The sequence below is a fragment of the Filicampus tigris genome, chromosome 5 (genome assembly GCF_054856515.1).
Source record: "Filicampus tigris isolate MCC_2025a chromosome 5, RoL_Ftig_1.0, whole genome shotgun sequence".
Classification (NCBI taxonomy): Eukaryota; Metazoa; Chordata; class Actinopteri; order Syngnathiformes; family Syngnathidae; genus Filicampus; species Filicampus tigris.
The window spans coordinates 18,511,051-18,537,590 of record NC_141221.1 but is presented as its reverse complement, the minus strand read 5'-3'; the positions used below and the strand labels follow the sequence as shown (position 1 = coordinate 18,537,590).

Genomic DNA, 26,540 nt, shown 5'->3' with positions numbered 1-26,540 from the left:
CGTTAAATAAATGAGGGCACCGAAACTGGACATCAAAAGCAAAAACGGATGTGTGTTTATGATGCACTATCTTTTGTTAATGACTTATCTTCATTTCCGGTTTTTTTAATGCTACATGCATGGTCCTCGGTAAAGACGTAGACATAGAGTCATAGACCAATCCGGTACTGTAAGTGTACTGTGGAGTACTTTCAAAATCACTATAAAGATACTTAGGTTTGCCGTTTGTAAATACATTTGAACTAAACATTTTAGACACCCATACAACACGAAGTGTTTTCTAAAAACGTGTTAATTCTTATTTTATTTTGGGGGTTTTTAAGTGGTGTTTTTTTAAGATGAGTGAGTATTCCTGTTTCCTACGTTTTGCTGATGTCTTGAACTCAACCTTGTGCACTCTGCCAGCTGGCTGTTGGTCGGCGTGATAGGAAGGAGGAGGGGCAGGGGGAGTGCGCTGTGTTCTCTCGAGTCTTGTTCAGCCATGTTAGATTTTCCTGCTTTTCACCAACGATGAGCGCGCAGCCATGGCCTTGTCATTGAGTGGAGACGATGAGGAATATGATTCAGAGTCCGAACAGGTAAGATCTGACGAATTGACCTAAGTGTAACCTTAGGAAACATCGTTACTTGATTTTAATGTAAATTTAAGCGTGGGATTAAAAGAGTATTGTTAACAGAGCCGTGACCCCCCCCCCCCCCGCCGCAATTACCTGAGCACACTGTTGTATCCACAAGCTTTATTGCGCCGTCCTGCCGAATTCAAAGCACAAATATGTGCTCGAAACCCATATTTAAGGAATAGATCTATTTGTACGCACAATAGCCAGCTTTTACACTGATTTTTAGTTTAACGAACTCGTTCAGTTGATCACGCTATAAACTCCTAGCGTCAAAACAGAGTGTCCTCTCTGGTCACCGTCGATCTACTGCCTCATCCGACCCATTTTGCACTGTCCACCTCTGAAAGCAACCGCATAACTTTTAACTTGGTGACGTTTTGACTCACGTGTCACTGGAACCACAACTGCTTGCTGCTAGTATTGCCTGTCTTTTCTTAACGATTTGCCTGCCGCGTTTTCCTCTCGCAAAACCGTGCATTTCCCACTTCCTTAAGTTACACTGTCTTTAAGAAGGCTCCAGGCCAAATGTTCTCAAAGCAGGGGCCGTGGAAGGGGGATGGGGAGAAGGAACAATGAAGTGTGTCTCCCCCTGTTGCATGGGGAACACTGGTCCAAATAGAACCAAGTGACCGACCCCCTTGTCTACACGAACAGTTGTAACGCTCCAGCCCGTTTTAGACTGGATGGATGACACAAAATTGCTGAGGTATTAGCACTGCAAATTGTACAGTAGTGTGAGGACAAACCTGTTTTGAAAATGTGGCAAAAAATGTGCATCCATGGCATTTATTTACTGTCCTCCTCAACCATAAAACAGGTTTGCGTTAACAACGGAAATAAACTTTTTTTTTTGGGGGGGGTGTTATAAAATGCAAGAATACACTTAATACACTTAAAGGCAGGGATGGTATACTTGTTTCCGGATTCCATACCACACGTTGATGTGGTTAGATTTAGATAAACATAGCATACATAGCACCCTTGTGAATATGAACTCAAATCTACTGATGCAAGTGGTAGGAAAATGTCAACTTGAAAGTGCTATGTTAGTACAAAAAGGCAATTGATGGCAATTCTGTTTCTTTCACATTGTATTAATGTGTAGTTGTAATGTATGAATCCATTGATATGCGTTTGCTAAGATTATCAGATTATCAGAGCAATAATCAGATTTGTAAACTGTATGTCCACAACACATGGGCATTACATCATAGCCGCATCATAAAGTGTTTGGACTAAGAAAAACTATAGTCTTGACTCCTAGTAATAAGCAGAGAACAAATGTAGTGCAGTCCTTTTTTAAAGTGCAGTCAGGTAAGTTCCTCAATGTTTGTGTGAATGAAACTCCCCTTACCTAAACACCTTCTTTGCTGTGTACCATTTTTCGACAATGTGAATTGATATTGTACATGTGAAGAATATTGCTGCCCAACTATTGTAACAACAGCTGATATCTGCTTTATGGTTCAGACTGTGTTTAATACGCCAATCATGATACAATAAACCATCAGAAATGTCATGATGACAATCGTGGACAACCTTGCTGAGATATCATCTATTCATTAAATGATGGCAGGTGAATTGAGATCGTTGCTGATTTATTTAGTCTATATAATAGACAGAAAAGTGTTCACCCCTATCATGAGGTCAACAACAATAATAACGCGTCGTAACAATTGCTGTTATTGTACAATATTATTGTAGGAAACGATTACTCTTTACCCTCTACTCATATTTGCCCTATGATATTAACCAGTGTTACATATGTGTTGCATTATGTAAAGATGATTCTGAAATTCCATTTGAACATAAAGCGTTAGAAACTATTTTAACATGATTCATTCAAGTGTGCCACCACACCCACTATGACCTCATTCTCAATAAACATAAAATAGAATGATTACCTTCTTGAGTGTGTTTATACAACTATATCGTTAGAAAACGTAGCTGTGTTATTGGAGGGCTTATTTTAACTTTTTGCACAGATGTACACAAACGTCTATTTACACAAAATGCTCCTGAGGCCACATATGAATTGTTTCTGTTCAACATGAAGGAACGTGTTTTCACTCGATAATCAGGGTAGCATAAATGATCTGGGTTAACGAACATCTTTGTTAATGTCAAATGAAGCAGCTTTGCTCTTGTTTTAAAGTGCCAGCTAAACACAATGCTTGGTTGTCTTTAACCTGGAATGTCTTGACAGTCAGCTAACAAGACACCATTTGGATTAAATCCGGTTTCCCAGTGTTGGGAAACTGGCTCGCTGTTGCCCATAGATAAAACTCATGCACGGCTAACCTGCTGAAGCAGTTTAACGTCTCAGTTTTCCACAAGAGCCTTTAATAAGTTCCACTGAGTGAAAAATAGTAGCGATCAGTAAAGGGCAGTTGTATAGATGACTACATGGTTTCCCAGGCTTTAAAATGTTACTCATTTCAAAGAGCTGTAATTACCTTCATAATAACAGGTACAACAATTGAATGCCTCACGTAAAACATAAATCTCTGCAATATCATTTTTCATGCATCCCTGCAGTCCCTAAGAGTTATATCCACCAGCAGAAAGGCGAGCGTGTTGCCTAGGTAACGTCTCCAGTTGGAAAAGGAGTCTGTGTAATGGCCTGTGATTTCTTTTTTTTTTTTTTTTTCCCCTCAGTGATTTACCATCTTCCCATAGCAACCAGAGAGGTATTAAAAGAGATGATAGAAATCCACATGGAAATTATATTTGACTGGTTTATGTCACATTTTAGTTAGAGCCGTGCCATTTTATTTTGTTTTGCTGAGTCACTCAATCTCAATTCATCCTGCTTAGAGGATAATAGCCGGCTCCTCTGTTGATTCATTTACAAGTTAAAATACTGAATAATGCTAACAAATAGTATTGTGGTTTTAATTTGAATTTAGAATGTAGTATTTGCTAGAGGTATTTATAATCCTCCATTGTTCTTACTCTTGCAGCAGCGTGCAGCCAATCGTCCGAAGCCCAAGATGGCAACACCTTCGGCTGTTAAACTACCATCCAGTCGTAGCTCGTCAGGAGCCAGACGGAGGAGAACGCGTTGCCGAAAGTGCGAGGCATGCATGCGGACGGAGTGTGGAGAGTGTCACTTTTGCAAGGACATGAAGAAGTTTGGTGGCCCAGGCCGCATGAAACAGTCCTGCATTATGAGACAGTGCATAGCAGTGAGTCAGCTTCTTTTTTTTCTTCATTCAAAAATGGCATGGATAACACTGGCAGGGGTGGAAGTCCATATTATTTGGAACCGTCACCACACACCTCCATTAATTAAGTCGCAAAGAAATACGTGTAAACAATACACGCAAGACGTACAGAGTTCTGAATGACAAATCACAGTCTTCGATTCAAAATAAAATAATACTTTCTGCTCTTTCTTGTCCATTGCAGCCTGTTTTGCCCCACACAGCAGTATGCGTGGTGTGCAAGGAGGCTGGGAAGGAGGACACACTGGATGAAGAGGAGGACAAATTCAACTTCATGTTAATGGAATGTTCTATCTGCAACGAAATTGTCCATCCCAACTGCCTCAAGGTACGGAGAAGCAGCCTGTGAACACACACACACACAAACACACAGTCAAATCATTCATCTGGTGATTCATGAGTTTAGTCTTATGCCAAGAATGCCAGGTCATCATAAACTCAGTGAGTGACTCAGTGGTTTTGACTGAAGGTACTTGATGTTTCTATCTGAGTTCTTGTGAGCGTGACCTCATCAAATGCTTCAACACTCAAGAGAAACCTGCACTGCAGTCTGTAACAAAGTTGAAATTGGTTGTGAAAATGTTGCAACACAGTATTTTGTGACATTAAAGCAAAGGTATGTAAAGCCGGGTACACGCACAAGGATTTTCTGAATCTCAAAAGATTTTTTATCTTTGTCCAACCCCACACATTAAGATAATTAAAAAAAAAGAAGAAGAAGAAGGCATTTAACAGTTTTGGTCGTATTGTGTGTGGGGTGCGCAGATCATCTCAACATAGCTCCCCACACACAAAACGATCCTCTTCCACCACGGTCAAGAATCCACTCCTCTGAGTGAGAGCTCTCGCGTAACCACACGTGACTTCACCAGCATAAAGTTGATAGTTGCCGAGTGTTTCCGAAGAGAACTGGAGTGTTGTAAGGTGTCAATGTTGGCAAGGAAATACTTGTTTTGGAAAATACTGTTGTCTGGGGAACCCATGTTCATTAAAAAAAAAGAAAAAAACTTCTGGTAGGCTGCCTACCTACAGAAGCCTCTAAGGCACAGGCGTGAAATTCCGGTCCTGGAGGTATGCTTTCCTGCGTGTTTTCCATCCCTCCCTGCTGCAACACACCTGATTCAAAAGATCAGCTCATCAGCAAGCTCTGGAGGAGCCTGATAATGATCCTGTTCCTCGGCAACGCCCTCCTGCATGTCTTAAAGGTTTCCTCCTGCAACACACCTGATTCAAACGAACGGGATCAGGCCCCTGCAGAACTTGCTGATCAAGCGGGTGTGTTGCAGCAGGGAGAGATGGAAAACAGGCAGGACAGCGGCCCTAGAGGACCGGAGTTCGACACCTGTGCCCTAAGGTGACATGGAAGGAAAAAAATTGCGTTCCCTCATAATCTTTGCATTCCCTCGCAAACGTTTGCGTTTTTCTACTTTCTGGTAGTTTGGCTACTGTATCCTCTAATGCGCGGCTGTTTTGAGATATAGCAGTTGGTTGGAGACAGTTTTGGAGCAGGACTTTGAAGTGTTATTGAGGTCAAGGAATGTCACTACGTGCATGAAAAGAGAACGCTCCATTTTTGTTGCTTTGTTTACCCGAAAGATGACATGGAAGTACATAATCACACATTTATTAAAAAAAAAAAAAAAAAGAAGTTCCCTTGGCTTTGCATTATATTGCAATCATTGGAAAGGAACGCAAAGTTTAGTTGTGCGCATCACCCCTGCTTCAACCCACGTCACTTTGGGGGCTCCGTACTTACCACCCGAAGACTGCTAAGATAGCCGATAACACGCTTGCGACCCGAGTGATGGATGAACATGGGTAGAATATCACTTTTTTTAATATACCGGCACGTCCTCTTATTGGTTACATTGCGTCACGTCCCAGTTCTCAGAGTCAACTAGCTCAGGAGAACTCAGCTTCCCCACATACATGAAGATTTTTTGCTTGTAAGATTGCCGGCCCCGACTGCTTTTGGACCCGATTATTGTGACAAATCCACTCTTAACACACCTCACACATGAGGATAATGTTATAGGACAATCTTATAAGATGTAAGATTGTCTTGCGTTTGACGTCCTTGGTCAGGAAGGGACAAAAACAGCCCGATTTTCTATGTGTGTACCCGGCTTAAAGAAACACCTACACACTGTAATTTATCCGTTGAATATAAGAGAGTTATCGGCCAGCACAGGGGTAGGGAACTCCGGATCCTCGACGGCCCCATCCTGCCTGTTTTGGATCTCTCCCTACTACAACAAACCTCATTCAAATGATCAGTTTATCAGCATGTAGAAGTCTGAAACGATCCTGACCGTTTGAGTCAGGTGTGTTGTAGGGAGAAATCCAAAACAAGCAGGATATGGCTCTCGAGGAGCCAGAGTTCACTACCCCTGGGCTAGCATATCCTTGCTCAAACCAGGTTAACAAACAGTGCGCACTTTATTGTGCTTCCACTTTGCTTTTGTGTATCACTGCCAATTGTTACACTTTAGACCACCCACCCACTTCTCTTTTGGAAATGGTCAAATTCTGCACATTTAAGGATGGCTGAGGTTTAACTGTTAAACAGACCCACACCACACTCACTTTCACTTCCTTTGTGACCCTTTTGTCAAAGCAAACCGAACCCTGTAACACTCTTGTCGTTTCAATGTTGCTGTTTTTCTTGCTGACCTTATTAGGTGAGCGATGCTTCTGGCGTGGTGAACGACGAGCTCCCAAACTGCTGGGAATGCCCTAAGTGCAACCATGCTGGAAAGAGTGGAAAAGTGAGTACAAAGATGTTGGGAGGAGGCTTTAGATTAGGACAGAAGTGTTTGATAAGCCTTTGGTCAGGATGTATTTTCACTCTGAAAAATAGTTACACAATCATAAAATGCAATTGCTTTGTGTCTTTTTGCAAATGTATCCATAGTAACATAATACACCTGTCTTTAAATACTGTTTTAATAGTTATAACTATATAGCTTTTGAAAATATGAGATGTAATAGGCTAAAGGTATAAAGTTGTCTCGCACATTTCGCCCCTTTTGGTATTAAAGCAAAAAAGGGGTCCAGGGTTCAAGTACGCCTCCAACCTCCCAGGCTCTCTGCTGAGGGAACAGAAGCCTATGAAGGAGGAGGGGGAAATGTCTTCTTCAGTCAAGAGAAGACCTGACAGAGAGGAGACACCCAGGCATCGACCTGAGGACCCTCTTCACCGGCAGCCGCCCCTGTTGTCGCCTAGCAGCCTTCCCCGGCCCCGGCTCGAGGATAAGCTGAGGAAGAAGAGGAAGCTCTTTGATGAAGAGGAGGAGGATGATTTCAGAGGAAGGAAGCAGGTTGGTGTTCGAGTCCCTACTTCTCTTACAGGGAATGTTGGGCCTTGCTCGTCTTAAGTGCCAACAAAATGTTGCAGTAATGTATCAGTGTTTCTTTTAGCAGCGAATACATTACAGATGTAATGTTGAGCGAGAATTTCACTCGTGACGCCAAAAGTAAAACCAATTTTCTCTTGTAGGAACGGTCAGAAGAACCTTGTTTTTCAAAAATCCTCCAGCAAATTAAGATGGAAGAGGAAGATGCATACGAGGACGATGATGAAGATGGAAGGGAACTTCATTTCCGGGGCTTTGTGGAGCGAAATGGGCGTTTGGGCGGTGCTGAGGACCTGGCAGATGACAGAGACTATAAGAACGATCTTTTGAATTCTTCCCTCAAAATGCCTGTTGTGGACAGCGACCACTCCCACTGCAGCTCTCCACAAGCCGGCCCAAGCAGCGAAGGCGGGAGCGAGACCCAGGAAAAAGGCCCTCGACCTAAAGCTCGACGCAAACGGCGTTTACCAAACAGGGAGCTGAGCAGAGAGCTGAGCAAAGCACTCAACCAGGAAATTCAGAAGACCGAAGACTGCCTGGCCAATGAGAACCGCCATCCCCTGAAGGTGGAGCCGGAGTCTGAAAACGAGGAACCCAAGGGGTTGTTCCGCAACAGTAATGACATGGGCGAGCAGAGGCCGCACCTGAAGACCAAGGAGATGAATGGCACCCCCTGGGAACTGCGCCACTTCTACCCGAGTCAGATCACTCCGCTGGGCTTCAACAGGAGCACGCCAACCACCCGACCGGTGCCTCCGCGCTCGCCACCGAAGTGTGTCCAGATGGAGCGCCACGTCATTCGGCCCCCGCCAATAAGCCCGCCTCCTGATAGACTGCCTCTGAAAGATGGCAAAATGCATGTCCTCCAGCGAGAGGTCTGGATGAAGATATTCAACCACCTGACACATCAGGAGCTCTGCTGCTGCATGAGAGTGTCCAAGACCTGGAACAGATGGTAAATATAAGCTTGCAATAAAGTGCGTTTCGGGGTGCTAATGTTTGGACAATACCCAAGGGATGCTGTTACACCTTCTAAGATTGGATAAGCAGTATATAATTTTCACTTTATTTTCAGTTGGCAATTGAAACATTAGAAAGTTATTCATTATTTTGTTTTTGATAGAAGCAAAAAAGCAAAACATTGCTTAATTTTTCGCAATTTTTATTTATTTGTTTTGCGACCTCAAAGGTACAACATTTAAAAACGAGCGTCAGGATTGAGTTTGATTTTAATGTGACCCAGAAGTGTGGTAGCGAGCATCAGAAAAGAGCCATTAGCTTGGTGGCCGCCACAGTCAGTGAAGTTGTCGAAGTTGGTAGAAGGAAACGCAAATGGAAGCCCATTTAAAATGGTAAGCGGACCGGCCTATAGGGAGTTACTATTTGTTCCGGCCGGACAAAAAGGCGGATAGACGGATGGCAGAAGGGTACCCCGACTGCAGACGGAAGGCGATAAACGGACTGGGAAATTTTAGGAAATACCCAGCTCTGATATTATTACTGAGTGTGGCACTGGCACTCAACTAAACTGACATACCCATACTAATGCTCTTTACCAACCTTCCAGGTTATGTAAACATGACTTAAGTATTCAAATCAAATCATTCCGGTTTCCCATTTTTCAATTTTGTATTTTTGATCTGGGGCAAAAATTGAAATGTGAAAAATTAGGCAAATTTTCGACTCACTTTTTTTTTCTTTTTCATTTGCCAATTGAAAGTGGAAGGCGAAAACAATAGAATGATTTTGGCTAAGAGGACATCATTAGGTCCGCATGACAAAAAGAAAATGACTAAATCTGACTCATCAAATTCAGTTGTTTTTAAGCAAATACTTACACTAACTGTGATGGATGTTAAGACCAGCATCCACACCACATAGCAACCCAACTGTCTGTTTCTGATTTCCAGGTGCTGCGATAAAAGACTCTGGACAAAGATCGATCTGAACCGCTGCACGTCCATCACGCCACTCATGCTGAGCGGGATCATTCGGCGGCAGCCACTCTGCCTGGACCTCAGCTGGACCAACATTTCCAAGAAACAATTGAGCTGGCTAATTAACAGATTGCCAGGTACTTTATCATTTGGCATTGCTCTTATCATGTTAAGATGCAGACCTTTTTTTTTTTTTCCCCAAGCTTTTACTATGCCTCTGTGTGCTAAAGTCCCGCTGTGTCTGTCAGGTCTCCGAGTGTTAAAGTTATCAGGGTGTTCGTGGGCGGCCGTATCTGCGCTGTGCACCTCCAGCTGCCCACTACTACGAACACTGGACGTCCAGTGGGTGGAGGGGCTCAAGGATGCACAGATGAGGGATCTCCTGTCACCTCCCACAGACAACAGGCCAGGTAACTTAGTAGGTGGACCAATATCACTTAATAGCATTAGTGTTTTTCATTCAATTTGATTCTTATAATTGAATTAAAAGCCAAGTTACATTTCTATGAAACTGCAAATTCACTGTCCCACTTTCTGAATTATTGCCTGAAGCATGAAATTGTCTTCATGAGTATTAAGGGCTAACTTGCAGATGAGTGGAGGGAGTATTTGGTTGTTTGATTTGACTCAGGGCTCTGAAGTCACCAATTTTAGAACTTGGGACTTATGAAAGACTTGGACTTTGTGTTCATGAAATTAGAGCCGACTTCACATAGACTAACTACATTTTATGCATTTTGCATGGTTATTATTAGTATCTGCATTTTCAAGACAGCCCCCGCCCTTTTATTTTTTATTTTTTGGGGGATACAAGAATGTGCTGTGTGAACCTGGCAACCTGCCAGTATGCTATGATGTGGAGTGCAAAGGCCACTTCAATAAACGTGAGAGCTCTGAGCATTATTACATATGGATTCAAGGATTACCTTTTTGATCAAATTGGTAAAAACAGGTTTGCATCTGATACACATCTTTGCCATCTAACTTGATCTGTCATAGGGCTGGGTGATACTTCAATATCGATATGTATCGCAATAGACCCGTGAGCAAACACGATACAAAATGCGGTCGATAAAATGTTTGTTAGAAAAAAAACTCTGGAAGAACCAGACCCCATCATTCCGCATGCTGTAGGCAGTGACTACATACAGTATGGCATTAGATTTTTGCCACAATTACAAGCTTCTAAGAGGAAATTTAGAGCACAAAAAGCATGCTTTGAGTCGCCAAGTGCTCATCCGAAGAAGCCGCTTGAACCAACGAAGTGTAAGCTTGTGTATGTGGTGTCCACAAGCCCAACCAAAGTGCGGCTCAACTTTGTTTGGATAAATGATGAGAAATGACGCCTCAGTGCATCGCCGGATGGATACGACTTCCCTGTCTTTTGCATGCTAGCTCGGATGTTAGCCGGCTCCGGGGCTCAGCATCACACTGAGCACACAAACACATAAAACAGTAACATGTTCTATGGCAATAATGAACCGGCTAACAAGTTAAAGTAGAACTAAGAAGGTTGGTCAACTAAAGAATGCACTCCAAGAGCGTATTAGTTCGCTACACTTACATTGGATAAACAACATTTGGAGGTTAACGTAAGTTTATCCATCTGCAAATAAGCATTTACGGCGGCACTGCTTGAGCCAGGAGCATAAATGTCAACAACATTACACATTACCCTGCATCACAATATTCACAGAAACATTGTACGTTCCTTAAAAATTAGTTTTACTACCTGATATTTTGAATGGTATTTTTCATCTGTGTATTTTCATTTGGTTAGAAAATTTTTTTTGTATATATGAACATCAGCTGATGTGAATTACTTGTATCATTTGTGATACATTTTTCAGCCATATCACCCAGCCCTATTCTCACTCTAAAACCCACAAAGACACATAAACTGTTACCTTTAGTTTAGATATCCGACAGCTGGCCACTAAACGTTTCGTGTTGGTTATGTGCTTTATTGAAAATACATTAAAGATAATGGACAATATGGAGATGGATGGATTGATGGCTAGGTAGCTAGCCATTTGACTGTCCAGAATACGCATGGTGATCAGTGTGCAAAATTAAATGAGATGTTATCGCAGATGTCTTTGTAGCGATACGGAACGCTAACTGGCTAATGTATGGAAAAAGGTTGTGACTGAGCAAGAAGTCATGACGAGTTACTGGAGCTGCTTGAAATCGAACTGGGACTCGCCTTGATGTGCATGGGTTTCCCTCCCACCCCGCCCTCTCCCTACAGTAACTCGGGACTTGCTTGAAACTTGAAGGTTATGACTTGACTTTGTTTTGACTTTCACATGTGACATTCTTCCGCCTCTGCTACCATGTAACTTTAGCACAAAAGTAGGGCTGAATCAACACGTTGTGTGTGTGTGTGTGCGCGCATGTCACTGATGGACAGGTCAGCTGGATAACCGCTGCAAATTGCGGAACGTGGAGGATCTGCGTCTGGCAGGCCTGGACATCACCGACACATCCCTGCGCCTCATCATTCGCCAGATGCCTCTGCTTTCCCGGCTGGACCTGAGCTACTGTAACCACGTCAATGACCAGTCAGTCAACCTGCTGACAGCGGCGGGGACCACCACTCGAGACTCACTCACAGAAATCAACCTGTCAGGTTAGGACAGCTGCCAAGAGTGTCTGTCTTGGTTGTTAGCTACACTCTAGTTAGACCACTAGCTGGATCACACCCTTTGGTCACTGAATTAAGTTTCAGTCACATAGGGCAGTAGAATGTAGTCAGTGTTGCCATGTTTATAACAGGAAGGCCTGGAGATCGATCCTCGGTTAGGGCCATTGTGTTCGGAAGATTCGGCCATCATACGACAGAATGCATTTACAGAGCACAATCAGAAGCTTCAAACATACACATGGGTCTCATTAAAATATATTTAATATTAATATTCTAGAAACATTGATTTAATTTCAGTCGTTCAATTCAAAAGTAAAATACATACACATTCACTCTTCACTTAGACAAGTACAGGTGCTTTTCAGAACGCCGATTTGATAACACAAATAAGTTTTTGTTATGTATTTTTCTAATGTATTGAGATGGTGAATTTTGAGTTTTCATTAATTGTAAGCTACAACCATAAAAATTAGAAAACAAAATCATGGAATAGTTCTCTGTAGTGTGTAGTAAATACATAAATATTATATATACAAACGCAATGCGCAATGATGTTTGAATTTGATCTACACATTCAAAATGTATCTGGAATGAAAAAACGTTTCAAGACATCACTTTCTAGATAAATTTAATCAACTCGATTTTTGATTAATCGGGGTGAATCTATTTTAAAATGAATTTTCGATTAATCGTTAGATCCTAATACATCGATACACGGGAATTGAGTTTCACCTTTACTGGAAGAAATTAAGATGACAAAATATTGTACAGGAAGTCGTCGAATTACGATATACGCAACCTATGAGGTTTCGACTTTGCAACGCCCGTGCCTCTTCGCCATTTTGTCCTCAGCACCATATAGTGACTGTGTTTATATGCAGTCAATATTCAGTTTAAGTTCAAAATTCCGATTCTGAATAACCCGTTTACACGAATGAGCGGACAGAGTTGCTCCGGCATTTGAATAACCCACTGGGAACCGCAAAGCACGGCGTTGTGACGTCATTTCCACTTGTTACTTTCAACTGTCAATAAAACACTTGCTATTCATGACACTCATCACAGGAATGAAGCAGCCGGTTTCCTACTCGCTCCAAAAGTGTGCTTTTGTGCTGCGTCTCTGAGGTTGTTTACCTCTGCTTGTGTATTTGCGATGGGTTTCGCGCCAAACAACGCACTTCCGCATACAAGTACTTCCTGTACGACAAAGGATTCCTTGCAGTTGAGCATGCGCAGAGTGTGTCGATCATGTGTGTGCGCGCCAGCGGTAGCATTGCCTTTTTCGCCTTCCTCTCCTCTATCCACCTCTCAGCAGTAATGGTAATTACAGCATCTTATGTTTTAATTTGAATGTATTTTCATTTTTTTTATACGTATAGTATTTTGACGTGAATTTCAATTTTAATGGTGAAATCCTAGATGCACGGAAATTCGTGTTACACCGCCGATGTAGGAACGGAACTCGTTTGTAAATTGAGCACTTCCTGTAGTTATTGAAATGCACCTGTTTTTTTTATAAACGTTTAATTACATTAATGAGTTATCCATTTTAATGAGCAACATCTGGTTGAAAGGTGTTTCTTCAAAGTTATGTCTGGTGATGATTGGCACTTAATAACAATTGAATGAAAATAATGTAATAATTACCACCGGTACATAACCAGTATAATGAATCGTATGGAAGGGTTTACAAGATGTAACAATGCTTGAGTTCCTGTAGTTCAGCAAGATTTGTACAAATTTACCAGGCAAATATCAGTTTTTGTTTAGCCTTTCCTGAATACCAAATCACTCATTAGCGTTCTTTCTTCCCCGTCTAGTTTGTAACCGGGTCACAGATCATTCCCTGAACTTTTTCAAGCGTTGTGGGAGCATCTGCCAGATTGACCTTCGCTTCTGCAAGCAGGTGACCAAGGCAGGCTGTGAGAGGTTCCTCGCCGAAATGTCTGTGAGCGTCCCGTTTAGACTGAAGGAGGATAAACTGCTGCAGAAGACGAGCTAGTTCACAATAATAAAATGGACAATTTGCACTTAGTGGGATGTTTTTCTTTTTATACTGGGCCTTTAGTAAATCGTTGAAAATGTCACAATTAAAGGAATCAACAGACTGAGACCAGAGCAAGATGGAAGTACACACACACACACACAAACAAAGAGTTGAGCACAAAATTATTAGCCCAACCTACAAAAATGTCATTGTTTTTAAAAGTATTTCCTTTTAAACAGAGCAACATATTTTTAACACTGCTGTTTTAGACATTGTAGTTTTATTTTGGATGCTTATATTATTTTAGTTTGCACACAGAAATGAAAACCTACCAGGGTCAATATTATTAGCCACCCAGATCCTACCAGTCAATTGAATTTCCTTTTTGCTGGATAACACCCTGCAGTTGTTTGTTGAAGTTTTCACCAAGGCTCTCACACTTCTCTTGAGGAATCCCAGCCCATTCTTCTTTGGCAAATTTCTCAACCTCCTCCAGATTTGGTGGACTTCTGGCATGGACATTGTTCTTTAGGTCACCCCACAGAGTCAAGCCAGGGCTTTGTGCAGCCCACTCAATTTCCTTTCATTTTGATCTTCTGAAGAGATGTATGTTTTGGAACGTTGTAAATGCTGAGGGCTCAGGTAACGACCAATCACGGCTCAGCTTCAGAAAACAGGTCAGCCATGATTGGTCGTTACCTGAGCGGTTGTGATGTCATTTTAAGTCAACAGAAGTGACAAAATGGCCGCCCCCAGAGATGGCTAAAAACGTGTGGAGTAACTCTTATTCCACAAATGCAATATTTATCAGAATGCCTTGTTTCAACTAGTGGGCTTGCATAGAACAGACTTCCCCTTTAAGGTTTTCTTTCAAAATCTTCACATATTTCATTGCTGATGATTCCTTCCACCTTGACAAGATTTCCAGCTCCAGATGCACTGAAGCATCCCCACAGCATAATACTCCCAACTGTGGTGTCTCAGTCGGGATGGTGTTCTTTGGGTTATATGCCTCTCCCCTTTTTTTTCTTTGTCTCATCAGACCATAGGACACAGTATGCATAATATTTCTCCAGGTTGTCCTGAGCATACCCATGTCAGGCTTGAAGAAGTCTCTTCTTCAAAAGTGGAGTTTTTCTTGGTCAGCAACTTCACAGTCCATTCCTGATGCGGCAAAGTCATTCACCAGGGTTTTGGCAGGTGTTCTGGGGTGTTTAGACACATCTCTCACTAGTTTTCTTTCCAGGGTCTTTGAAATCTTTCACTCCCTATCCTCTGGCAGGCTTGTTGTGCACTGTGTGGCTGTCTTTGAATCTCTGGATTATACATCTCACTCCAGTTCTTCACGCTTGGATTAGTTTTGCACATCTTTCTCCTGTTTTGTGCGTCAACAATTCTTTTTCTCAAGTCCAAACTGATTTCTTTAGTTTTTGCCGTGGTGCTTTCTCAACTGACGGCTCAATGACCAATACTAAGGCTTTGAATCCATGTTTTATCTTAATTGTCGAGTGAAATCATCGGATTCACCTGATCACCTTGCAGCACATCACCTGTGAATTTGAGGCGCATCATTGCACAAACCGCTTTTGGTCCCAAACACACATTTCACACAATACTTGCCCTCTAAATGGAAAGTAAGTGTGTCCTGCTCTGATGCAGTTCATAAAGGAAAGGTCTTTACTGTAATAACGGCAATCTTGACATTTGTGCAGGTACGGTTCAGAGTTGGATATGACAGAGATTTGCAATTGAGCAACATAGGGAGGAAATAAAATTAGAAAGGATACTCTCTGTAAGAGGGACAAACTAAATTGTGATTTCTTGTCCCTGATCATTAGTTTTTACTTAATACTGTTTTGGTGTACAAATATAAATAATGTGTGCCTTCTAAAGAAAACTACAGTAGTATTTTAATAATGCTATGTTGAAAATTCCTTGCTCTGTTAAAAAAAAAAAACCGGAAGATCTTGAACATTGAAATTTCAAAGGGGAGCTAATAATTTTGTCCTATATATATACTGACTATTCCGTTTGGGTGTTCTGATTTCCTTCCATAAATAACAGAAGAAGTATTTTTATACAAACATGAGTTTACAGTATATACAGTATATACTTGGGAGCTAATTTTCTGAGGAAGGCAATCCAGTGTCTGCCCAGCCTAGTGCCATTCTCCAAGTTCTCTTCCTTGATGGGGCCCAAAAATCTTTTGGACATGGTGACACTTAAAAATCACATGAAACATAAAATGCATTGTACATACTTACAAACAAAATATTAAGTTATGGTATAGTTCCTGGACATCTAGGATGTATTTCAATAATGGAGTTAACAAATGTCACACTCCTGCCTCATTTTGTTTTTAGTTATTTTTATTTTTTTTAATAACAGTTTGAGTGTTGTGGTTTACGGGATTCCCTGACATTTAAGCATTTATTTATTTTTTACGACAGCTATTTATTTGCGTGCTTAGCAACTAGCCTTTGGCATAGCTATCTGACAGAGCTAGGTCAAAAGACATTTGGAAATATTTTTTACAAAGTTGTTGAGCTAATTAAGTGGATCTTAACAGTCAAGACAGTGGCAGGAAGCTGATGAACACATTTAGCACTGATTTCACCGATGCCATGAAAGCTACACATCTGGTTCTGCACACCGGTTCAAATGATCAATTTAGCAATGTTACCTGTGTAAATAACATGTTTAAATAACTCCAGTCGGTGTTGTGTGTACAGTATATTGGGATGTATTGTGCTGTGATTAACCTGCTATCGCCTCAGGTGAATGTGATAATGTTTATATTTGTAAATTCAAAAGCTCAGTGCTAATATGCATTAAAAGACTTCCATTTGTACCATCAAGTTGTCTATTATCTGCCAATGGGTGTCCATTTTTAATTTGCATTTATGAACTTGTCTCCCTCAAGTTAATACATTTTTTTCATCATGAATACATGGTACTTGTAGGAAACTACATCTGTCAAACTCACATTTCACACAATACTCTAAATGAAAAGTGTGTCCTGCTCTGATGCAGTTCATAAAGGAAAGGTCTTTACTGTAATAGCAATCTTGACATTTGTGCAGGTAAGGATCAGAGATGAATATGATACACAGATTTGCAATTGAGCAGCATAGGGAGGAAAGGATACTCTACGCTCGAGGGACAAACCAGATTAATTTCACATGACCCCCCCCCCCCAAAAAAAAACAAAACAAATTCCAAGACATTTAAAATATTTTACTTTACACAAGTTAAATGGAATATATATATATATACATATATATATATATATTTATATATATGCAAATGTGCATTAGCAAGTCATTTTTATATACCGATATCCGTTAAACATGTAATTTGAATAGCTCTGTTCATTGATTCTACTCGAGAAAATAAAAAAATAAGACACTTTATTTCACTTAAGACAGTAAACAACAAAAAACAAATGAACATTCAGTTATATCCACAGTTTGACTAGAAAATAGTGGTGATGGTTAGATGACTAGCACCGATTTTTGTCTCAAGTGCTGAGACAGAGGCGACGGCGAAGACCAGACTATTGCTGTAATGACAGACCTTATGTTAGAATCTCAATGCATTCTGATAAAAGCGTGTACTTCAAAACATTAAAAAAATAAAATACTCATTGTCCATCACGAACATCTACTGTGATTTCTTACTCGACTGGCATCATCTGGTTAGTGGCCTACATGACAAAGTAAGTATTGAAAAATGTCTAAACATCCCACCTCAGCTCCCTCTACCGCTCTTAAACTGATGAGCGAGCACATCGGCCAGCCTAATAGACACAAAGTCGCCCACTTAATTAGTGGAAGATATGTTATGTTAATCTCACCTGTTATTTGGCACCATTTGCGTACCGTCTTGTCAGGGTGCGCATCCTTGGTGTTACTAAGTTATGTAGTCACTTGCAGCATTTGTGTGTAAAGAGGTGCTCTGTCTACACAAGACTGGCTACACTAAACTGAGGAAGAGGAACGCATCCAAATTCAACATTCTTTTTGTTGTAAAACAGACACAGAAAAAGATATGTTGCGTCAGGAATGATTCTTACTGGAAAAGCAAAAACTTGTTTCCAAATGTGCAAATCAGGTGAAAATGGGCCAATACAATTTTGCGACATTAACAAAAGGGGACTGAGAGGATGTGATCGCCTTGGTTGATGTAAGGTACCGTCTGGATCTAAGCTGCTGTGTTGAAGCTGAAGTAAGTGTTGATGTTGCATTAGGACTTGAAGACGTGCACGGCCCTCACAACGTACTGCCTGCAGATGGGGCACTCGCTCATCCTCTTGCCGCACTTGGTGCACGTCACCATGTGGCCGCACTCCAGCAGAACACAGTCAATCACGGCGTCCATGCAGATCCTGCAGAGGTTCTCGTCAAGGAACATCGGCGGACCTCTCTCACCATCTGCAAACAAAATAAACAGGAGTAAAAATAAGGGGGGGTTTGGGGGTCGTAATTTGGTTGGTGGTAACAAACTAGAAATGACAACAATACAGAAACAACATATTACAAAGATGGAGATTACACTAGTGGAATTGCCACCTGCTGGCCATGTTAAAAATGCAGTTGGGAGTTGAAACCCTCATTGATTTGAAGTACAACACCTGTGCAGCAATTACTCTAGACAGGTACTAGACATACAAACAGGATTAGGTTTGCAAAAGCTAACAGGATGACATGTTTGTGGAGTCAATGTAGCAGGGCCATCACAAAGACGACAATTTAAAATAACGTTTCGACATGCCTTTTGTGGAAAAAGCAAAACAATATGGTTCACCCAAGTAAACCAAAGACGGTCACAGTGAGTACATTCTGCCTGAATGAACTACATGCAGGAATTTCACAAAAAGGGATGCTGTGAGAATACGCAACAGTGGGTGTGATAATGACAACGAGCACAATAGATGATGCACTTTATAAGATGATAGAGCACATTGAGGAGACTACCTTACCTCCAATGGCGCCATTGCAGACGGGAGGGGGGAAGGCCACCACTCAAGTGTGGAAGAATTAAAGTAAGAGAAATTTCAGCACCATATAGAAAAACACCTATAATAGGTGTATAGGTTTTAACCAGGTTAAAAGCAGGGTGTGCTAGAAAGAACACCACACCTTAAGTGCTTACCTTTGGTTACAGTACTGCTCACGTTTTCCACTGCAAAAAAGAAATAAAAGAAAATGAATCACAGATATCGAGCAACAGTCCGTGCCAGCATAAAAATTCCTTATATTGATCAATACTGCTGGCTACGATTAAGTACTCTACGGGACATGGGATATAATAGAAACAGAGGCTACATTACAATCCCAAAATAACTGTGAGAAGTCTATCAAAAATATTGAGTAATAACCCGATTGTAAGCATGGGTCGAAAATAAAATGTTTTTAAAGTAAAAATTATAACCGAAATGCAGAGCTGGGCATTCCTCCCGGGGGCCGAATGGTCCATCCCTCCGTCCCGGACGGACACCCATTTTTTGGATGGAGGACAAGGAAAAAAGGGGCGGACCATAAGCAAGGGCGGACATGGATTTTAGTCTGTCCCACTAATCATCCCTCATGCGTGTGACGTGGTCGCGAGGCGGCCAAAGTTCATCTCAACCTACTCGGCGAAATGGGCAAATGACAAAAATTGCCTCCGAATGCTTCAAACGCGCCACTAGTTACCCAACTGCGCGTACTTTCTCGCATTGGGAATACCCTGGCGGGACATGCAGGTCAAACATGGTACCTGAATGATATTAACTTTTTGATTGAGTTGATTTTTGTGAAAAAAATGCACAACATGTGTTCTTGCACTTAATGTTGCTGTTAAGCACTTTTGTGCCATTCTAGAATGGTAATTTTTGAGCCCTTTGCACAATGCCAGTTAGTGGCTATTTTTGGATTGTTCAAACCCTTTGTCGTTGAAGGCTGTTTTTTTATATATGCACTGAGGATGAAATATATTAAATACTGTGATGTACTTTGGTTCAATAAAAAGTAGAGATAGACCAATATATTTTTTTCAGGGCCGATACTGATACCGATTATAAGTAGTCTAGGAGGCGGATAACCGATATTTGGAGCCGATATTCATTTTCACTAAAAAGAAAAATATTGGCGTCAAAATAAAAAAATAAAACACTGAACTTTGTTTAATCATCCTGGAGTATACTGTGTGTTTATTGAACAATTTTTCAGATTTTCACAATGTTGATTTTTGTTTTCTTTGTTGTAAAATTCTAACAAAAAGAGTTATTGTATTGTATTGAGTTCAAATAAAAACAAAAGGTGTGGAGTGTTCCCAGGTACAGTAGAATCTCTAATAAAGTTCACTGAAAATTCAAATAAATACTTCCTTGAAGTTAACAGTTTTAAATTGCTTTATCATCGGCCATCAAATTTCTAAAAACGGACGGTATTCGGCCCGGCCGATAATCGGTCTATCCCTAATAAAAAGAGACATATGCATAAATTTTGCCCATGCTTAAAATGGCATTTTTGTCATACTGCCAATATAGATCTTGTTAGGAATTATGCGCTCCTATGCAGCCACCCAGTAGCGATGATGTTATTCTAGTAACAGGGTAATATAAACAAGACTGACAGACTTATACAGCGTGCAATGAGTTCATCAAAGATGTACAGTACTGACGGTCGACGCTTAGGCCCCCATGGAGGCATACGCCAGCTCTGATGGTAAGCCGTGAGAAAATAGTCGCGTACAGTATTGTTAGATTCTCAACCTAACCTATTACAGTACATGTTTAGTGATCATGAGTTTTATTCTGAGTAAACAAATAAATACCCACATGATTTTCTGTTCTCCTCTGTTTCTCTGTAGAGTCTGCTGACCCGCTCCACCAGCTCCCACTTCTCACAGCACCCTGAGTAGTTGACAAAGTTCCTGGCCAGGATCTCCTTCAACTGCCTGACAGAGAGGCCCTCGATGTCACTCACGCTGGAGATGTCCGAGAGAGACGCTCGGAGCAGACGCTGCGTCTGAGGGCTCGTCTAAAGCGGCACAACGCTCGAGTCAAACGGTGGCATCCCTTATCTTCGGTGTTCACATCAAACCATCCTGCTCTTGTGACGCGTTGCAATAGAAAATGTCTCCACTCTCAGAAACCAGGAACCGCAATGAACTAGACATGCTCACAAAAGATCAGCACTCGGGATTACCTCAGGTGTGTGTTCACTGGGGTCCAAGTTGAGGAGTGACACTGACGTGGCATCACCTATGTCCTGCATCAGAACAAAAAGACAGCATTGCTCTTTACTACATGCAAAGAAGCAGACGGCCTACTGGCGGGCTGGATTTGTCTTAGTTCTTCGCCGGGGCATGATACCTTGAGTACAATGGCTCCCTCTCTCCTTTTATAGAAAGGCCTAGCGGTCCAAAAGCAGTTCACATATTCATAGTGAATCCTGTCAGCTCAGAGCTTCTTATCATGATCCACACCAGGGTAGTTATTCTGTCACGGTTTTTTAGTCTTCCTTTTTGTATTTGTAGGGGTTGTTTGCCTGTGCAACGTCCAGGCTCCAGTCATTACATTTTGACATGAAATTTAAATTTCCTCTCCTTCAAAACGGCCGATTTTTTTTTTTCACACAATCATATCTGCGTTGAACCTTAATTTAAAAGAAATTTGCTACGTGTAGTATGCAGGTTTGATTGTTACGACACGAATACTACACAACCAATTTCCAAGAAACGTTGAGAGCTGGAATACAGTATTAGAAGTACAGCATGTGTCTAGTGAGTACCAGTTCAACTTTAAAGAACATTTAAATAGAATTTCAGAGAATCCCCTGCCACAGAATGGAAATCGTAGAGTTACGTGAACACACACACTGACACGGTGGGACGCACGCGCCCACACACACAATTCTACAGGCATCGTGGCAAGGTAACCATATCGTAGTTCACATAGCGCAGTTGTGGCTCACTCAAATGTTGAAGACCACACCGAGCGACGCCACTGAACGCAACAAAATTGTCGCACAGTGTGCAGCGTTCTGTAAGTAGTTTTCATGACGGGTTATCTGTCAACAACTAGTTTTGCTGCAGTTGCTAACTTCAATTGCGGATGTCACATCATCGCAGATGCAACACGCCAATTAAGAAGGTTGTATCACATGATCTTTAACAACATGACATTTCTGGGTACAAAGCCAGATTCAGCCAGCTGCCGCCAAATCACACCAGGACGGTATATTCAGTATATTGTGTTATACTTAAGTTACCATTTCATGCATAAATGTGGCTAAAAACTGAAGCGAGAGTGTCCGCTGCCAAATGCTCGAGTAAAGTCAACGAATGGGACGATCGTCGACAAAAGCCCCCATTTGTTGACCGCTGCCGTTTAAATATCCACACTCCCTCCGTGATTTCTTGTTTCCTCATTTTGTATTATTAAAACATAGCAGGAATGGCCAGGGCAATACACTTGTTCTTTGACAAGTACGTACATGGCTGTGCGTTTAGGAGCTGAAGCTAGATGACAAGAAGACAAATATTCTTTATACTACGACATGTCTTGGAAGTGTTCAAACTAAAATGAAGACACCTCAAGGGGAAACAATCGTCAGCCTCTTAAAATAAAGGCCTAAGTCCCACATTTTTTTGGGCCTTAAACATCTCCTCAAGATGCTGGCCACCTCTGGTAAAAATCAGATGCATTCTTAGATCTGCAGCAGTAAAAAGTTAATATTTTGTCCATAATTAATTTGATAACTTCATTATTTTTGATGTACATTGAATACGATTATTTTAAAAATAATATAGCTGGCCGCCATGTTCATTGAACACGTCACTAGTTAACCATCACGTGTGTCAACTTTGGACGAGAGACTGCACAATGATATAGACGCACAACTTCGTCGAGTGGAAAGCATCTTTAGTTTTTATACTGAAAGAATGAAGCCATATCGTTTCCAGCCAATACTCTGATTAGATTAATTCATCTAATTTTTAAAAAATATGTTTAACCCTTTCATGCATTAATTATGATTTCATGTTATTATTTAAAATATATATGATGAACAGAGTGCTGCTTTGGTCCGGCATCTCAGCGTCTTAATTTACGAGCGCAGATTCCACTCGCAATATGGACATGACGACCAACTTTACGTCTCATTGGACACAACATGAACGTACCCATGTGGTGGAAATGTTGCCATAAAAGTGAAATACAGTACAGCAACTAGAGCTGTATTTTTCAGCTCTTATGCATTTTTCCAAGCCAAACTAATTAATTACTACCAATCAAGCTATACTGTACATGTAAATGTAATGACGCCTTCCTTGAACTGATGTGTGGCGTATAGCGTTCCCTAAATACAATTCCCTATCCAGTACAGTGATTAGGGAGTAGGGAATGAGTGAACGATTCCGAATACAGCCTTTGTCTTAGACTTGTCCAAGGTGAAGTTACCAAAGAGGGATTTATGCGCTCACCTGGTTGCTGTCAGAACTATCACTCCTACTGAGAGGTTCCCCCTGAGAGGCAGCGAGTTGGGACAGCTCTGAGGCAGACTGTGTGGTAGAAGGTGGTGGAGTATACATGGACCGTGAGTGGAGACTACTCGTGTCAGGCTCCTCCTCCTCTTCCTCCTCCTCCTCCTCCTCCTCCTCACTCCCTTGGTGACAAAGCACCAGGTCCACCAGGTCTTCTTTTTCCCTGCACGTGTCGGTGGGGACATTATGGAGCAGCAAGTACTGTCGCAGGTCCCTGACCCTTAGACGCATGAGCCGTGGCCGATGGAAGGCTGTTGACTTCAGCAAATGGCACGTGGCACATATGCGAACATTCTCTAGAGGCACGGAACACAGAGAGCAGAAGCTCTTCTTGCAGTCGCTGCAAATGTGCTGAGGGCAAAATAGAGCAGAAAAAAAGGCATTGGAAATTAGACATGCAAGACATTTAATGGCTTTTACAAGTTGCTGCATATAAAGATGGCATTTGGACCAAAAAAAAATAAAAAATTCAAAATCAAAGTGATATTTAATGAGCCCCTCCGAAACAGAACATCTGCTCAAGCTCTTCATGCACAGAAACAGCAGGTTGTGTGATTTTTTTTTTTTTTTTTTAAGCGACAAAGATCAAAAAGCAATACATGCAAGGATTGGGATTCCGGTGGCACTCCGAGCGAGACCAGCTAAAGGTCTTGACAGAAGGAGACTCTCTGCCATACATGATGAACATGATCACTGAGTTGGGGGGAGGGAACGGGCATGTTTCAGCATCTGTTTCAAGAATCAGGTGGGACCACACTGCGCTTCTAATTAAAACAAATCTGTTTGCTTCCGGCAGAGCTGGGCACTTGACTCTCTTTTGCCGGTCCGTCCTCCGTCCGTTGTCCGCGACCTGGGTACCCTTCCATCCCAGTCCCTCATAAAAATGATCGTCCTCCGACCTCATCCTTTTAAAGCAGTTCCGTCCTTACGTCCGCCTCCACCCACCCAAAAAAATAATAATTTTTTTTAAAAAGCGTCCATGCACGCAACGGCAGTTTATTTAAAGCGCATTCAAATCCGCTTACCTTATGGGCACCCACTTCTGGGTTAAGGGTTCGATGAACCGCTTGCCACCACACGTATTGATTCCATTCTCTCTGTCTGAGGTGCCCCTCGGTTCTGTCGCTCTCCGTGTTTGTGTCTTTCTCCTCCTCCTCCTCCTTCTTCTTCTTTTTCTTCCTCTGCTTCTTCTTCATCTCCTTCTTCTCCTCTTCGTGCAGGCCGAACATGATATTTTATTTTTTTTAAAAGCTTTTTGCAGACCAAACGTGTGTAGTGCACAGCGTTCCGGCCGGGGCCTTCCCAATGCAAGTAAGTACGCGCAGTTGGGTAACTAGTGGCGCGTTGGACGTGTTCGGAGGCAATTTTTGTCGCCGATTAGGTTGAGATGAACTTCGGCCGCCTCGCGACCACGTCACACACATGAGGGACGATTAGTGTGAGGGACTAAAATCCACTTCTGCCCTTGCTTAGTCCATCTTTCTTTTGAAAAACTTGTCATCCCCCGTCCTCCGTCCCAAAAATGGGCATCCGTCCGGGACAGAGGGACGGAAGGCCCAGCACTGGCTTCTGGGTGTACCGGTAAATGAAATGGATTTCAGCCCATTAAATCCCAGCTCTTAACAAAACAAGAGTTATTCTGAGCAGAATGCTTTAGGTTAATTAACACCTAAGGCATTAAGTCTGATACAACTACAAGCATTGTGATTTATTCTGATAAACACCTAAGCCTAAAAAATATTTTTTTAAATAAAGGCTAATTGTGTATATATATACCAATTTACATTAGACTTATGGTCAGTCATTTGCTTCACACATCACTTAAAATGGAGTTGCACATCAAAACAAAATAAAAGTTTTGACAAAACCAATATCCAAAATAAAAAAAATAAACATGACTTCTGAAATATCGTGTCTTACAAACACACATTTAACATTATGACAACCATTATTTAGGCAAAAACTGTCTGATGTGTCATATTCCCTTACACTGACAATTTGCAGACGATCTGCGTGTCAGATTTTTTGTCTACTTTGCACTTCACATCCAGGCAATAAATAAACATGTCACCAGAAGCATCTGGTGTCGTACCTACCTTCCTCCTGAAGACCGAGAACGCCAGACCACAGGACTTGCACACTAGGCTGGGAGTTCCTGAGCTGGTGGGAGGGTATGTAGAGTATCCCGCACTGGGGGCGAACCTAAAGGGTCCAGCACCTGCCCCAAAGCCTGGCTGCTGACCTCTGACGGCTCCAGTACCCATAACTTCATTCAGCAGACCACAGCATGAAGCCCACACGGACGAAGCTCCTGCCTGATATTGTAAACGAAGCACCTACAGTTCAGATTTACTTGTTTTTTCTTTCATGTATTTTCTCAAATTCAAGGCGAAACCCGTATGTGTCCCTGTGAAGAAATCAGTGCTCGAGAAATCAATAATTTCTTCACATATCCACAGGGTTCATTTTAAATCATTTCTGCTCAATGAGAACAGAAGAAGACATATAGTGCTAGTACTTAGCTTCACAAGTAAAGCAACATCATTTAAATATTTATGTTTACAAATAAAAAGAGGCGTTTCTGACTGTAAGAAGACACCCTTTAGTGTCACTGACAAGATCATCCTGTAACCAACACTACATTCGCACAGGTTAACATCAGGATAAGGTTGCCACCGATACGAGAAGCTCGGGTTACATTGCTAATGTTAGCTGAACGCTAGAAACCATCAAAGCAGGAAACAAAGCTGTGAATGAAACGAGAGTCAAGTGAAAAGGCACCTTCATTGCAGCTCCGGTATGTCTCCTGAGAATGGGCAGGTTGACAGTGTATTCATTGCAAGGTGGACGTCTGTTGGTAAACTGCTGAACTGTCCAACGATGTCTTGGTGTGGTTACGCTGCAGAGAGCGAGCGATCAGGACTCTTCTTCTGTTTCTATACGAGGCCACAGACACAACAAGACAATTCTTTATCGCCTCCAACTGGAGAGGTTGAAATGGTCCATGTTCTGAATGATACGTAAACGCGTCCGCCATATTTGCTGTGGCAAATCTTCCCCGTAATCTCAATGCAGATCCACTCCATAAAGCAGGGACGAGGGACAATAAAATGTCAGGAACAGGAGGGCCACTTGAAGCACGTCATGTTTGTTTGTTTGTTTGTTTGTCTGTTTGTTTGTTTGTGTGTGTGTGTGTGGGGGGGGGGGGGTCACAATCCAAGGTCAAGAACTGTTA

At 41.8% G+C, this 26,540-nt stretch overlaps 2 protein-coding genes across 4 annotated transcripts; one reads left to right on the top strand and one right to left on the bottom strand.

Annotated features, from left to right (window-relative positions):
- Positions 1-159: 159 nt before the first annotated feature.
- kdm2ba (lysine (K)-specific demethylase 2Ba) lies at positions 160-16,632 on the top strand. Of its 2 annotated transcripts, none has more exons than XM_086030317.1 (10): positions 160-578; positions 3,584-3,808; positions 4,032-4,175; positions 6,529-6,615; positions 6,889-7,167; positions 7,347-8,158; positions 9,114-9,277; positions 9,389-9,550; positions 11,554-11,772; positions 13,608-16,632. In XM_086030317.1, the coding sequence occupies exons 1-10, from the start codon at positions 525-527 to the stop codon at positions 13,787-13,789; spliced, it is 2,328 nt and encodes a 775-aa protein (XP_085886443.1). In that variant the 5' UTR covers positions 160-524; the 3' UTR covers positions 13,790-16,632. The 2 variants fall into 2 exon arrangements, with proteins under 2 accessions (XP_085886443.1, XP_085886442.1); XM_086030316.1 differs by having other exon boundaries at positions 6,529-6,617; positions 6,882-7,167.
- Positions 16,633-17,167: 535 nt separating this feature from the next.
- Positions 17,168-26,338, bottom strand: rnf34a (ring finger protein 34a). Of its 2 annotated transcripts, XM_086030319.1 has the most exons (8): positions 26,087-26,338; positions 25,402-25,620; positions 23,246-23,656; positions 20,968-21,030; positions 20,598-20,799; positions 18,929-18,958; positions 18,756-18,797; positions 17,168-18,207 (listed from the first exon to the last, which is right to left on the bottom strand). In XM_086030319.1, exons 1-8 carry the CDS (start codon positions 26,090-26,092, stop codon positions 18,020-18,022), a joined length of 1,161 nt encoding a protein of 386 aa, XP_085886445.1. In that variant the 5' UTR covers positions 26,093-26,338; the 3' UTR covers positions 17,168-18,019. The 2 variants fall into 2 exon arrangements, with proteins under 2 accessions (XP_085886445.1, XP_085886446.1); XM_086030320.1 differs by lacking the exon at positions 18,756-18,797 and having other exon boundaries at positions 26,087-26,332.
- Positions 26,339-26,540: the final 202 nt, after the last annotated feature.

What these genes read in the sequence shown, in the direction of transcription:
- kdm2ba (XM_086030316.1), top strand. Translation starts at nt 525, where the DNA reads ATGGCCTTGTCATTGAGTGGAGACGATGAGGAATATGATTCAGAGTCC. An exon ending in GCTGGAAAGAGTGGAAAAGT is followed by an intron (nt 6,618 to 6,881) that starts GAGTACAAAGAT and finishes GCCCCTTTTGGT; the next exon opens with ATTAAAGCAAAAAAGGGGTC. An exon ending in ATTTCAGAGGAAGGAAGCAG is followed by an intron (nt 7,168 to 7,346) that starts GTTGGTGTTCGA and finishes TTTCTCTTGTAG; the next exon opens with GAACGGTCAGAAGAACCTTG.
- rnf34a (XM_086030319.1), bottom strand. An exon ending in TCTCGGTCTTCAGGAGGAAG is followed by an intron (nt 23,657 to 25,401) that starts GTAGGTACGACA and finishes TTTTGCCCTCAG; the next exon opens with CACATTTGCAGCGACTGCAA. An exon ending in CCAGTGAACACACACCTGAG is followed by an intron (nt 20,800 to 20,967) that starts GTAATCCCGAGT and finishes GTGCCGCTTTAG; the next exon opens with ACGAGCCCTCAGACGCAGCG.